The sequence below is a fragment of the Embiotoca jacksoni genome, unplaced genomic scaffold (genome assembly GCF_022577435.1).
Source record: "Embiotoca jacksoni isolate LCO1_2020_lvr unplaced genomic scaffold, fEmbJac1.0.p SCAF_1, whole genome shotgun sequence".
Classification (NCBI taxonomy): Eukaryota; Metazoa; Chordata; class Actinopteri; family Embiotocidae; genus Embiotoca; species Embiotoca jacksoni.
Window position 1 is genome coordinate 20,781,831 of NW_027185229.1, and position 16,037 is coordinate 20,797,867.

The following is a 16,037-nucleotide window of genomic DNA, read 5'->3' on the forward strand; positions in this document are numbered from 1 at the left end:
TAGTCTTTGTGCTAAGCTAACCGAACCAGCTGCTCTATATTTCACAGACAGACATGAGAGTTGTGTCGTTTAACTATCAGCAAGAAAGCTTATAAACACGTGTGCCAAAATGTCCCAACTATTCCTTTTCAACAAATATTTTAAGAATGTATAAACTAAATGCAGGTTTTGCTGGAGTTACAGACCCGTGTGCTCATATTTGTGTCGGAGCAGAGAGCTGCTCTTCTGGAAGGTTTTTTCACAAATGTCACAGGCATAAAGGCCCTCCTCTGTCTTCTTCAGTCTCTTCCTTCCTGGTCCTCCTTCTCCCTCAAACCCCTCGTCGATTAGAGAGAGGTAGTCCAGAGTGCCGCGGTTTAACGCCTCACCCTGCGCAGAAAACAAGTATGACTGTATTTTATGTGTACATTTGAGTGGGTTTTAGTTCTACACATATTTACAGTCATTTTTGTTTTGTTTTTGTTTTGTAATATAAGATGATTTGTGTGTTTCTCGTGTACTTTGGAATCATTTTGAGGTTCTGTACCCCTTTTTAGAGAAAAGTCTTGACTCACCATTAGACCTTGTCTGTCCTGGTAGATCTTTTTCAGTGCAGCCTCTGCTTCCGCCTCCATCATGTAAGCCATCGGAGAGAGAAACCCAGGGCTGTTGGCTGTCTGGCTGAAGGGAATCGCCGCGATGCCATCGTGTCCTGAAAGCCCTACACCCGCCTGGCCGAACAAAGGGAAGCCATTGTACAGGGAGCCTGGAAACACGGGAGCTGCGGCCCCGCTGAAGATCGGGTGCTGGTGCAGGGTTAGATGCGAAGTTGGACTTGGTCTACCGAACTGTTGTGTCCCGAGCTCTCTCCTCTCTCCTCTGGCTGAGATGCCATTGACAGTTTTGTTTCTCCTCGCTTGGTCCGAGAGCTGTTTGGGCAGGGAGAGGTCCAGAGGCTCGTTCTGTGCTGACCAGGGGCTGCTGGTTTCTTTCTTGGGCGAGGGGAGTTCGGGAGGGCCGCTGGTGAGATCGAGGCAGGCAGGAGAGCTGAATCCTGAGGTGGGAACTCTTCTTCTGCTGCCTCGAGGTGATGACAGCTGTGGGGAATGATGCATCAGCTGACTTGGGCTGCCCTTTTCCTGGCCGGACCAGAACACTCGCGAGGCGAGGGCGTCGTGGCGGGGCTGCGGGGGAGAGTGCATAGCGACCAAAAGCTGTTGAGGTACAGAGTGCCAGCTGGGCTTCTGTAAAGGTGACTTGTTTCCAGGGAGGCCGTTGGTTCCTTCGCTTTGTTTGCTGTTCTCTGGTTGGAGAGGTCTGGGAAAGATCGAAGGCGATGAGCAGTGTTCTTTCCTGCGAAACCTTTCAGGCACCTCCACTGCTTCCCTGTTGATCTTACAGAGGTAGCGCTCGTGCTGCAGCAGCACCGCCACATTGGGGAAAAGCTGCGAGCACCAGCGACATGTCACCCCAAGAACACCTCTCTCCGCTTCACCTGATCTCACCGCCTCTCCTCTCCTGTCAGGTGACACCTTCCTCTCATGCCCTCCTCCATTGTGAATCTTCCTCCTGTCCTCTTCATCTCCCCGTTCTCTATCCATTTCTTCATCTTTTTTCACATCCCTGTGAAACATCTCCTGCAGCATGTGCTCAAACTTGGTCCCGGAGTGGAGATAAGGCAGCAGAGTAGTCCCTTTTAGGATATTGGCCCTCAGAGAGAGGTCTGCCGAGGGGTCCCAAAGCCGAGCCAGGTCTGACGCGCCGGAGAAGCTTGTGGTGTTCTGGTCTAGGTCTTGCAGTGGAAACTGGTGAGGATCCACAGGTAGTCGACCCAAAGGCCTCGTATTATCTTGGTTCTGTGAAGCCAACACGGTGCTCTTGTCGTTACCGGTTCTACCCCCGCCAGCAGAGGGAGAAGGTGGAAATGAGTGGTGGAAGGAGCTTTGGCTGTGTCCATTAAATGCCCCGCTGGCTCCGCCTGGGTTTCCCCCACCATGCCCTCCGCCACTTAGGCACTTTTTGCTGCTTAAATGGGAGCTGTAGGAGCCGGAGTGAGAGAAACGTTTCTTACAGTTGGAGCACTCGTAAGGTTTCTCACCTAAAGAAGGAGACACGGAGAAGAGGCATTAATGAAAAACTGCCAAAACCAAGTTGAAAATACCTTCTGCATGGGTGTGATCTCTTTTAAATTTTTCATAATTCTCTTGTCTGCTCGTGAATTATCCTAATTTGTTTTCTGTCAACACATCAATTTGGGTATAATTTCATAACATATAATTTGCACAATAAGTAAGGGTTGGCGATACAGTGGAAACAATAGCAAATTGATGGGTGAGTACAACGGTTTTGATGTTATTCTGTCTCACCGCTGTGGATGCGGAGATGTTCTTTGAGGTGGTGTTTGTACTTGAAAGCTTTCCCACACTGCAGACATTTGAACTTCCTGGTCTCCAAGCCTTGGTCTAAAGTGATGGCACTCTAGGAAGACAGAATAGTTTCATTACTTTTACACTGCAGCACACTGAGGAAGCGATTTCAGGGTGTGAAGACATATAATTGTCACTTTCAGCAAACACAAACCTTGTGATACTAAACAAAATGCAGTTTTAAAATAACCCATCGCAGTCATTTAGTTTCTTTTTTTGTGTGCATTTTACCTTATCCTGCATTTGGTTGTGAAGTGCAAGGTGCCGCTCCATCTGAGACCTTAGGGTGGCAGTGTATCCACAGAGCGGACAGACCATGTGCCCCCCCTCCCTCTCCTGACAGTATTTGACATGGTCCCTCAATGAGGCTCCTCGTTGGTAAACCCGGTGGCAAAATGGACAGGCCTGCTGGGTCCTGCCTGCATCTGGAGTCCAGAGAGAGGGGGCATCTTAAACAGGCCGATACAATTTTGACACGCATTCATTGAATATATCCATCGATCCATTTTCTAAACCATAATGTATTGTTCATGTCTGTGGGGCCGTGGAGCTATCCCAGCATGCATTGAGCACGACTTGGATGTGTTGCCGGTTTATCACAAGGCCACAATATATACAGAGTAGGTCTTTCATTCCCACCCACATGCTATGGTAAGCTATATATATATATATATGGGTCATGCAGGTTGTTTATTGAAATAAGAGGATTACCTGAATAATTCATGTTTTTAAGATCTGAGTAAATTGAGCAAAACTCATAAATGATCTCGGTCTAGTTTATAAAGGTACACACGCGAGAGTTATGTTAGATAGTTGCATGAAAATACTGCACATTGACATTGTTTAGACTAATTTCATTTATGTGTTGACATAATTAAACTGCATTATTTTTTTTATTTGATCAATGAAACTTCAGCTTTATGTTTATTTTGTCATATTTAAATCAGTTAACTACCTATGACTTGGATATAAACTTTATATATTCAATATGAAATTTTAAACAATGTGTAAAATATTAAAACTAAGTGGAATGTGAACTTGAATGCATACATGTGTTGGCCTTTCTCTTGCCTGGATGGAAGCTCTTTGTTGAGACATTAGCAGCTGATAAATGATCATTTGTTTTTCGCTTTCCATTTTCTTCGAACGACATTAGCGTATATCTTACGGAAGCTGTGTCACTGTTATTAACTGTCAGCCTGCACCCGAACCGTTTAGCAAAACTAACAACACACTCAGGAGTCACTGCTAATATCGTCGTTGTTGCCGCTGTCGCACGTTGGCCTACCTGCTCCCTCAGGTGAGCAGTGCTGAGCTCCTGGTGACCAGATGGCTGGAGGCAGCTCGTCGTGTCGGCTGCTCAGGTGGTACTCGGCTGCTGTGCCGTTGTGGTTCAGATGGTCCAAAAGACTAGCTGAGGTTGAGGCTTTCCTCAACTTGGCCAGGAATTCATAGTGGGCTAGGTCCTCAAAGGGATTCTGGGAGTCCGAGTTCTTACCTGCGGGAAAGATAAATATATATATAGAGGAACTAAATCATCTATAAATGAATATATGTTCATCTGTAACCAGAAGTTAGAGCTTACATTAAACTGCAGTCTCTGCAATTTTGTAAAAGATAGGCTCAATTCCAAAACATACACACTCAGCCTCTTTGGTGACTGTTGCACAAAAATATTATTATTGCTCCAAGATTCTTTTTTTTTTTTTTTTCATTTATTTAACGGGTTAAAAGTCTCCCCGAGATCAAAACTGTAACCAAAAAAAAAGATTTAAAGACCACTTAAATAATACAGAAAACAAAAAAATGATACTCGCTACACAAAGAACCTTTTGTACTCGCTCGGATTATTAAGCAATATGCAGTGAAGATGCATATATTCTTTGCTTTGTGACTTTTACTAGCTCTTGAGTTTTCCACGAGCCTTTTGAGTTGAACATTTCACATGATGATCAGTTTTCCTGTCAGTGGCTGCATCAGTGGGCTCGAGCCCCGTCTCTGCTCTCACATTTTAATTCATTTGTTAAGTTCTCGCGGGAGTGTTTGTTCTGTTTTTGTTTGAGTGTACATGCTCTGTTCATGTATTCATGTGTGTTTGCACTGAGTGGGGGTAAACTGTAAAGTGACACTGTGCAACTGAGTATAATGGGACTAAATTGTTTCCACAAAGAGTGACAGATAAAACAATACATTCAGGGAACTAACTTGGCCAGATATGAAACTAGATTTAAGGATTCTTTCTCATGTGTGCGCTGGACTGCAGTGAGAAGCAGGCAGGGAGAGAAACCCACAGATGTACGTGAAAAAGAGAAGGCACCTCCTATCGCAGCTCAAACCAATCAGCTTTGCTTGCAGCGACTCTTATGAGAGGAAGATTTTTCAAATGTTTGCAGATGTTGGCATATTTCGAGCTGCTTTTTTATGTGGTGAAGGGAAGAGCCTGTGTGGTTGAGTGTTGTAAAAACTCAGCTTTGCCTTCATCAGGCAAGGCCAAATCACACGAGGCGAGGGAGCTAAGTGATTGTTAGTAGGCAAGCCGCGTGAGCCTTTGATCTCTCCTAAATAAAAGGGAAAGCCTCACGTCGCGCAGTGCTGATTTCAGTACCGTAACGTCACCTCTTTGATGCATGGAAATATTGTGACATTGTGTGGGATGAGTTCTTTTGTCATGCTTTCAGAAGGCTGCCTTTTCAAAGAGAAGAGCGAAAAAAAGGAACAGCTTGTAGGGAAGGCATGGTTTCACAAGGAGCTGATATGAAGGTGTATCTAGAGGGCTCTGAGAGGCATCATGAGACTGCCAGTGTCTTGCATCAGAAAAACAGTATAAACTTGTTTACACGTACAGCGGTGTCATACACAGCAGTCTCGTGTATTTACTGTATATATATATATATACACTTCTACTGTCTTAGCCAGGTGTTACTTCTTTGGAAACTAATGCAGGGATTATATTTTCTAACCAGGCAGCACTTTACTCTAGTTTATGACTTACAGTACATCCTCAGCGATTCCTGGTCCCCCTCCCTGTCGGTGGATGTGTAGGTGGTGTCCTCCGCGGCCTTGGCCTCCGACTCCACCTGGCCCCAGCAGTTCCTGCTGCCGGGGCTGAGGCTGTGCGGTCGCGTGGACTGAGTGGGACTGCTGGGCTCCTCCGTCCCCTCGCTGAGCGTCAGGCTCGTTTTGTCCAGGCTCTCCTGGCAGTCCTGGGGCTCCAGGCTCCACAAACCCACTTCATCCTCCCCCTCGGATCCCAGTGAACTCACTTGCTCAGCATCCACTGTGAGAACATAAAACGTTCAGGGTATAGAGAAGAATCTGGCTCAGGATGAAGAGTCATTTTAAAATGCAGCAAACCCATAATATGCTCATTATGAACATACATCTCTAATCTACATTTAAAATTAGAGACCATTAAAAGAATTTTGGCATCCAAACCGATAAAAGTATCTTTCTAACATTAATGCATTGACATGTGTTTCTTATAATTTCAGTTGACAGTCACTGTGGTGAGCTATCGATTATGACCAATGCAAACCAGAGACAAAGCTGCACAATTGTTAAACAAATATGAGAGGAACTGAAAATAAACAGGGAAAAAACACAAACACAAATTCAAAACTATAAATTCAATAAATCTGGCATGTGATTTAAAAAGAAGACAATGTAATATTATTTGGTTTTTTTCCTATTTATTGGTATTTCAGTATTGTTCGAGTAAGAGGAATTAAATCATTTTCATGTGAAGCTGATGTTAATGGTTTTTCCTCTCATGATATAGCTTTATGTGGTTTGATTTGATGATCAATATAATAATACCAGCAACTTCTGGTCAGTTTCCAAAAGGTTTTACTCTGACGGTTCGATTTTTTTTTAAACAGATACACAATATAAATATATGTATTTAATAAAGTCTCCAGTCTATAAACAAGTCACCTTCGGGAAAACAGCTCATTTTAATGTTGGTATTTATCAGCGTGACTATGACTATTACTGTTTGTCAAGTGGCAGATTTTTTTATTTGCAGATTTACTTTTTTGTCACTTTCAACTTGAACTGTTAAAATATGAAATTGTTTTAAAGGAATACAGCTTATGTGAATCTGTGTAAATCTATATTTTTAGCACATACATGATATATCACGTGAACAATTCATAAAAAACAACGCAGCAGTAATGTAATGCCGCAGCAAGAAGAAAAGATACACACCATATTGAAATTTCAAAATGTACCGTTTGTGCCCAGACTGCAGAAACACTGGAAAGGCGCATTACTTTTTCCCATGGCAAAGACAATAAATGACAATCACAAACACATGCCTGGGATTTCAGCTGTAGGCTCTCATTTCCAAAGCTTTTTTTGAGGACACTCTGTTTCTCCCACCTCCCCTCCCCCTCCGCCTCCCCCCGCCCCCTTGCTGATTGTCAAATATCTAATCACAACCAAATAATGACGATTTAAGGACGCAAATAGACTCTTTGAAATATGTCCCAATTTGAGGGAGGAGCAGGGGCTGTGCCAACATACACAGGGAGATATCTGCTCTTTGTGTTGTGTAAATAAGGCTTCTGATAAGTACAGTATCTTAATTAGGTCGCAGTACAATATTATCATGCTTATATTGAATATATTTTTCTCTTTTATTGGATCACGGAGAAAATAAGGTTTCACAGCTCTTATCATAAACGTTTTTTCATTAAAATGTCAAAACAACTCTCAGTCGCTCTAAAGTTTTTCATTTTAGTTTGAGTTATTCCAGCTACACCCTTACTGCCTGGTGGACACAATAATTGATGAGTACTTTGCTTTCAACTCATCTAAACATCCAGTTACAACCCACAGGAACAAAAGCCACTGTACATTGTGTGAGACAACACAAAAAAAAACAACAAAAAAAATCAGCTTCACAACTAGGAGACACAAACGCACACTGATAACACAGACACTCACTCTGTTACCGAAAGAGCTAAAGGGGGCCCGGTGCTACAGAAGGGGCGGCCCGCAATCACAAAAACCTAAGACACTTGCGAGTCAGCGTGTACAATTTGGACAAATTCTTCTGAAAAATATGCTAATCTCCCAATGTAACACCCACACTTGTATCTGTTTGTATCAGCAAGTTGCGTGTCCTTCCACAGCTTCATTACACCCCTGTATAAAGTGCACTCATGCAAAGCTCTGATTCACCCACTGCCAGCCGCCCAGTGCACGCTTCATGCAGTGCTGCTTTACTAACATGGGGAGGAATGACTTGTTCTTATGGGGGGTGAAATTGGTCATCAAATGTGCTTTACTGCAGCACGCGGCTACAAAGTTATGTTATGGAGTTGAGGTCGACCTATCAGCCCCGCAGGAGATTCCTGGGATCACAGGACATACTGCTGGGACAAAAAAAAAGACGGAAATCTGGTCCAGATTAGCATTAAATTGGCTCTAATTTTCTCTCCCATGACAATGAGTGACACTAAGTCTACATCTGCTGTCATTAAAGTGCACCGAGCTGGGATGGCTTTCATTATCTGGCCCGTTGATTTATTTATTTGGATAGCGATTGCATCCTTCAAATAGGTCTTCTTTGTTGGAGCAGGACAGTTAAATCTTTGAGCAATCTTTGAACGGAGCACGAGTTTTGAAACTGACTGCAAGTACAGACTGTGTGTAAAAATACAGAGGAGCTGCAATAGTTTTAAGAAAGTGTGACCTGCTGAAAGGCAGTGAACACAGAAAAACATACAGAACAGCATAGTAGAAAACAATACACTGGTATTTGTGCATACACTGTTGTGTGCGTGGGAAGAATATGACTCATACAAAGAACCGAACTGTGCTGCATCATGCTTGACATTGTCGATCACTGTCTTCTGGGGATTGTTTGTGATAGGTTGACAACAACTGTGTGTTCAAATCAAACAGTGCAACACTATTTTAATCTGTCTGACTCCTTCCCTGTGAGTGAACATTTGAAAGATTGACGGTCTGCTTGCCAGAAACAAGTCTATTTTAAATTGTTTAAGCTCGGGACACCAGTCAGAAACACAGAATTTTACCCTGATAAGAGGAACATTGCTTTTATGGTTATCCGGGGTCATGTGATCCATCTGTACATGATCTGAAACCTAAAAAAAATGATGACCTGCAGAAGTTTTTATTCTAATCATTTACATAGTTGAGTCAGATTTGAAAAGACAGAGGTACATAATGCCTACATAACATCATATGCGTGTAAAACAGAAAGACAGATTTTACACAACTACATTAAAATACAAACCAGAAAAACAAAATTAAAAAAAAATCAGATAAAGAAAGAGATCTTCTCAGCATTTTTTTTTGCACTAACTCAGCAGTGCGCAGACTGCTTCTGTGCTGCTCTGACTCGGCACTGTTTATTTGCTGGAGGGCATCTACTGTACAGCAACACGCTAAGATGCAGTTTATTTTACGATGCACGCATGTGATCTGGCATTGGCTTAGCAATTATGTGGCTAAATGGTAAGTACGCAATAATTACCTTGAAATTACCTTGTTTGTTTCTTTTGGTTTTTAAATGGCAACAAACAAGGCCGTTCCCAATTTACTGCACAATCTAACGGTTCCCATTCTGTTGATTTTTACAATTCACAATTGTTACAACAAAGCCAGAATGATGGAAATACAATATTCTCTATGATGCTTAATAGATTTATACTACTCATATGACATAACAACAACCAATACACAGCTACAAATAACTTTTCAAGCAAATATTAGTTTAACACATGATAGCTGTCTGAAATATGCTTTGATCAACACCGAAACTGAAAACAAGTAGCATTATTTCCTACATTTATGTCTAACCTTTAAGAAGTACTTTCTATATGGCTTAAATATGATGTGCACTCATGTTGTGTTATAGTTTTTGTCATATAAGGGGAAATCTTTTACCATTTTTCACATAATATAATATATTATAATATATACGGTCCATATACATAATATAAACACGATTAAAATAACTTTGTAATTGAAATAGAAATTTAGTCACAAGTATTTTAAACATCCAAATTTAGCTCTACAATTGAAAGATTTTATATATTTCTTTTTAGGTTGCAACAACTGTTATACATCATCCTTTTAGCATTTAAATCAATTTAGAAATATTTAAATCAATAAAAAGTTATCCAGCTCCCTGGAAGAAATAAGATCATTGTTGCACTTAATATGACATAATGTATGTCAGTGCAATATAACAGGGACATGTGGTGCACATGCACAGAACAGTAGCATGTGATGCATTTTATACCATACAACATGTAGCCGTTAAAATGTCAAAAACAAGGAAAAGATTCAGCCAACTGAATACACTGTGGCATGATTGAAAACGTACTGCTCCATCATATTTTTTGTCACAGAACTTACTTTGATATAAAGAAAATACATTTCAAATAAAACTATTTGGTCATCAAGTTTAGTTCATGTATGAAATGATGCTCTGTCCATGCTACGCTGGTTTCAACACTTGCTATTCTGAACTCAGTAATTTACCACAGGAAGGTCACGGACACCCACATGCTAAACAAAAAGCACGAGCGGTAAGATGTGTGTAATGTCATTTTACAGTACCTATGAGCGCAGTTCAGAGATGAGGTAGGTCCATATTCATCTGCAGAGTGCACTCGTGTTGACAGCGATCACTTCTCTTTAAATATATTGCCAAGATCAAACATGCCATTTAAAAAGTTCTCACTGTGGCAGCTCTCCTATTCATACCTGCTGTCTGCCATTCGTACAATGAGTCAGGGGAGGACCGCAACCAAGAACAAACGCCTCCCACCTGATCTCCTTCATCTTAGCAGCAACTCACTCTCTCTCTGTCTCTCAGGGTGATGGCTCCTTCTGATTCTGGCACCTTGGCCTGCTCTGTTTTTTTTTTTTTTTTTACCTGCCTTAACAACTCTGAGAGGGAAAAAAAAAAAAGTCATTTCATGTTTTATCTTTCTGTGTTATTGAACCAAATACATAATGAAAATACCTGGGACATGTTCTAAAAAAGAATCCAACTATTGTCTGATGACACTCGTTGAATGTTGGAAAATGTTATCATCTTGGAAGTTTATAAGTCAGTGTTTGATACTAACTGTTATGTGAGTTTAATTTACTCACCAGAAAACGTAGTGCTGGATTTTCTTCTTAGTAGTTGTCTCATTTTGGAACTCTTGATTTCAATTTTTCGCAAATGTTCTACAGATTAGTTAATGAATGCTGACAGCAAATTGAGGATTAAATGCTCTGAATTACATGCTAACCAATAGGAATGGTGGTAATGCGATGTTTGCTACACTTTTACTGCATTTCTGTGGCCAGTCAAAAGGAAGTGCAAACATTCTTGTCTAACGATGGTGAAAATAACCACAAACACATTGATATGAAAGCCTTAATTGCAAAATCAAGTTTTAGTTCAACTGATTGCAGTTGTTTCAAAGCTGGTTGGCAGAGACACACACATGCACACGCACGCACACGCACGCAAACACGCACGCACACACGCACACACGCACGCACGCACACACACACACACACAGTTTGCAAATGGCTTCTGGTGAGATTAAATGAGACTGAAAGTGTGACACTGTGATGGGGATTGTAAAGGTCATATCAGTGTGGAGGAAGAGATGCTCAAATGTGATGTGTGGTGCAGTATGTGATTTTGCATTCTTGCAGGGTATTTGGTACACAGCGCTGTGGTGTGTGCTAGAGAACGGGGGTGACAACCATGACATAGCGGTGCACAGACACCAGTGCGTGAAGAATACTGCACAGAGCATAAATTAGTCTAAGAGCAAAGAGACAAAGAAAGAAAAAGTGACATGAAAGAAAGAGATGAGAGGAAGACAGAGGAGTGAGGAATTCAAGAAGAAAAAAATACAGAAAGCAACAGTGTCAAACTGTTGATGACATAAATTCTCCAACTGATGTCAAAGTGTGAAAAACACGTTACAGAGGGAAATTCCCTCAGCACATACACATACACACACACACACACACACACACACACACACACACACACACACACTCAAACCAGAGTATAGAGAAATGCAGAAAAAACAAACAAACATGACTTGTGGGCCAAAACGGGGAGCAAGACCAGCTTGCAGTACTGCGATATGATCAAACATAGCCCAGAATTACGTGACAAAAAGCTCTGAGAATATCTGAACTGCAGTCAGACAGAAAAGTGGAAGCCCTATGGGATGCCACAGCAGCAAAGTCACAGCTCTTCGCTTTTAGATATCCCGCTCATTAGGAGACACCACCCTGTCCGAGTATTTAAACACCACCACAGAATGTGCAGCTAAGGGGCAACATCTGCACTTTGAAAGACACACAGGCGCACAAAACAAAACAGCCGCACAAAAATCAGCCCAAGAAATCAACAGCAAGCTAATTTCCTCATATTGATGAAGGCTCTGCACAGACAGAAGGGCGAACAACAGCAGCACAACCCTGCACATTAAGCCGGGATCTCTTAATTGGCACCAACAACATCGTATTGAAACTATTTCACTTTTGTTCAGTGTGGCTTTTAATGATTCCCTTCATTTAGGGCCTTTGTGACACAAAAATAGAATCTCTTTAGGCATTTTATTAGTTTCAAAGCCACTGAGCCATTCACTGATGCTCACAAAGTAGTTTTGTCAACTAGTGTTTCTTTTAGTGTGACTGCTGGTGTTAGTTTCATTATTCACATATGAGCTCTCAGCAACATTTCAGATGATGTTTGGCAAATCAAAGTGCAGCCCCCAAACAGGCCGACTGTAACACATTGTGGTGTTGGGTACAGCTGCCATGGCTGCTCTGAAGAGGCCAAGGCATTTGAAAATGGATTGATATCAGTATTACTGATCTACTATTCTCTATCTGTGTGTCACATCACTGCAGCGAACAAACAACCCCACATGCTTAGAAACCTGCTCTCATGTGGCCTCAACAGACATACAGATCATTAATGCAACAGCAAACAAACTAAAACAATGTAGAGGAAAACCTTCAAACAATTAACAAAGCTGTAACTTACAGTCTGTCTGCTAATCAACAGCATGATGAAACTGAGAAGACAATAACATGTCTGCTTTTTTCTATATTTTTAACAATCAATATCCTCACTTTACTCATGTCTACTTTGCTTTGTTTTGACATACTCTAAATAATGTGTAGCGTGTGTGAATTAATAAATGTATTGGTAACACGTGGCATTTCAGACAGTGCATTGTATTGAGATTAAACATTTCTGATTAGTCCATGTTGATGCTGCCAAACACGGATGCCACACTAGCACATTACACACTAGTAAACATACGATCAGACAGTGTTTTCTCTATTTCTGTGTGTGTCTAGAGACGGAAAGGAAGAGGCGTAGTGAGAATGAACAGGAGCGGGAAAGAGGCCCAAAAGACCTGTGGCCGAGACCAGTAATCACAACATAAAGGTGCATATATGTGCCGGTAAACCTGTGAAAAAACTGTGACTAAAGGTAGAATGTGCCAGTGTGAAGGCAGAGGAAACACAGTCATCTCCTCTTGTAGATTCCCTTCCCAGCTCTGTATTCTTAGACTGTGGTGAGTCAACTCTAGACATCCATGATATATTTTTGTAGCCTGTAATGATGTTAACTGATGTTGAGCGAAGGTCTGACAGCTGCCTCAACAGGAACTTCAAAATTAATAGCTTTGCATTTCTCACAGGTATGGTTAAGAGGAACGGATACTTAGCTTATCACTGAGAACATAACTGTATTATCTCTGATCTTGTACAATGGATGACATCACTTCTTATATATACGGTATCCTGCTTTAACTTAGAGTTGCTATAGGTGTTGCGCATAACTCAAAATAAACCACGGAGGGTTAAAAATGGATGAGCACCACAGTGTCATTTTAAGGATTTGTTTTTATGCTGAAAACACAATAAAGTCAGAGTAAAAGAAAAAGAAGGGACACTAATATATATGATAAATGTTTTGTCTGACACAAGTGCTGCCTCACAGTTTAGCTGCTGTGTGCTGGGTAGTTTTCACACTAAAAGACAAAATAAGCACTTAAAACAACTAAATCAATAAAACAAATTTAAAAAAAGCTTACTGTTTGGATGCACACTTGTGACTGTTAGCTGTTTACTGAAGAGAATCATCAATTTGTTTGCAAAAAATAACGCGCCAATCAGTTTTTCTCTTTGCAAAAATGAGGCAAGGTGTGAGTGCCGAGGTGTGCAAAAAGGCTTTGTGGTTGTTTCTTCTTCCTTTGGAGGTTTCCTGTGTACTGCAGCCTACATGTTTGCCAGCATGTTTACCTGGCCTGTCGACCACCACAGTGGCAAAAAAAAGATGTTACCTTTATTAACACCGCCTTTAACCTTCAAAGCAAGCCCATGTGGGTTTTTTTGCATAAGTGTCAATTTTGATCTTCAGAGAAAAAGATAAATGAACTTATCTGCTGTCAGAACCAGGATATAGCAAGTTAGATAGATTCTATAACAAACCTTCGAATAACTATTTGTTGAATTAAAAAATAGGCAAAAAAGAAAAATACAAAACTGTACATTTTGACAATTTATAATTCTTCTCGAAATATTTTCAGCAACAAAAAATCCAGACCATTCGCCATTCATAATAATGACTTCAGTCATTGTAATTGTCCTCATTGCATAGTTATAGTAAACTCATAAATACAATTTCCACTGACCTATCAAAGTTAAAAAAAAGACACTACCATTTTGGACGTCATGCTCAATTGTGCCATTTGAGTCACTTTCTGTCTCAGTGACTCACCAGTAGTGACAAATTGACTTAACAACTATACACATACTGTTTCTCAGGGTGTGTAAGATCTCTGCTGCCATGTTTGAGCACACTGTCAGTGCCACCGCGCTCGATGTGCATCTGCTGCGATGGAAGTAAGACCAGTGTTGGTGAGAAAGGTTAGGTCGGTTAGAGGAACACGTTATTTTGAGTTGGCCTGCCGCCTCCTCCTGTGGCCCGTGCTGGTTTCCGTGTACCGAGGAATCGGTGCTGGAATGCAGTAACGGTCACAGAGGGACCCACGCACTCACCACATTGTGAATCAAAACCAAAACTCCACTTCATTAGGCTCCTGTCATTGCAAAGACTCTCACACCACTCTATAAATACCCCTGTCTCCCCCCTCCAAATTTGTTTTCCCTCTTTTTTCTTACACATGAAAATGCTCAGGGACTGTTCCAGCCCTCTGATGTGGCTCTTTATTTTGTACATTGGCGCAAGAAACCACACAATAGTGGCTCCTTTTGAATATTAAAACATTCTCTGACGGGGTACAAAGGTTCTGAAGTTTTTTTAATAGGGGTATACGCTAAATAAAACTTCTCTTTGAGCTTAACAGTTATGCGATGCGGGATTTGGTTAGTTCAACTCGAGCTGCAACTTTCAATTCTTCACCAGAGCACATTTGTTTTGAGGGTGAAACAAATATGCCTGGTATCCCACTGACTTTGTCTACTTCAGACGTCTGTATATAAGATCTGTTAGGTGTTATGCATGGCGTAGTCTTTTTAAAAAGAGCAGTTTACTATATTAAATGCTAAAATGCCTTAATCTTACTACTCAAATTACATTTAAAACACAATATACAAGAATTCTGAGGAACCCACATCAAGATATAAAAGATCAGAGCAGACCACACGAAGGTACTGACCACATGTGTATGCAGAGAAACACATCAAACTCTTACTGCTCCTACAGCTGACGATAGTAATAATCCTGCCTTGGGATTCTTCACTTTCGACCAATAAATGTAAAGAAATAAAAACAAAGAAGAGGTGCCCTTATAGTCAACAGAGTATAACATGTAGCTGTAATAATATAATCAAAGACTTTGCCTTGTAATAATATTGTTTTTCCTATTAGACAGTCTGTAGATGAGACCTGGCATTCAGCTCCCGCCTGGTTAACATTAACATACAGATAGGGCGCCATCGTCTGGCCCATTTTGACATTGCATCCCCCAAATGAGAAATGATACAACGAAACATTTCAAGTGACCACATCTGACCTCAAGGGCTTTGAAGCATAGAAAAGATGCCTTTTGAATATGTCACTCTGCTTTTATTTTCTTTATCTTTCCTTCAGTCGTGCACACCCAATCTACTCTCTCTCTGTCCCTCTCTGTCTGTCTTCTTTCCTTTGTCACTTTTTCTGTCCTCTAAGCATGCACACATAAAGACAAACACACACACACACTATTAAACTGGTCTTTCTGTGGTTAAGCCGAACTCATTAGGAAGATGCATGAATCACACTGCATATTAATTTACACACATCCATCTATTAGTTAATTTCAGCGTGATGTATGTGTATATGTGAGAGTGTGTGTGTGTGCATGTGAAGCCTAAACCAACGCCTTAAAAAAAGAAACTAATTAAAGTCACGGAGAAAAATGCAAAGGCAGCAGAACCGCACAAGAAAGTGTGTGCATGTCATTACTGACCTGGCCCATGTTGCAGAAAAAAGTGATGGCGAGAAGAGAGAGAGAAAGAAAGAGAGAGAGTGTAAAACCTCAACCAGTGAAATAATGTACATAAAAAAGACTCAACAAGAAAAACGTTTAAAAAGCAAACTTGGGGAGTTTA

At 41.1% G+C, this 16,037-nt stretch overlaps 1 protein-coding gene across 1 annotated transcript in view; it reads right to left on the reverse strand.

Annotated features, from left to right (window-relative positions):
- The window catches only part of LOC138199005 (zinc finger E-box-binding homeobox 2-like), a 28,283-nt gene that overhangs the window by 3,910 nt on the left and 8,336 nt on the right, over nt 1-16,037 (reverse strand). Inside the window, exons 2-7 of the mRNA XM_069150867.1 lie at nt 5,398-5,682; nt 3,694-3,903; nt 2,637-2,830; nt 2,346-2,457; nt 555-2,077; nt 186-369 (exon numbers count right to left, since the gene is read on the reverse strand). Of these exons, the coding sequence (XP_069006968.1) occupies nt 186-369; nt 555-2,077; nt 2,346-2,457; nt 2,637-2,830; nt 3,694-3,903; nt 5,398-5,682 (2,508 nt within the window). The remainder of the gene's footprint in view (nt 1-185; nt 370-554; nt 2,078-2,345; nt 2,458-2,636; nt 2,831-3,693; nt 3,904-5,397; nt 5,683-16,037) is intronic.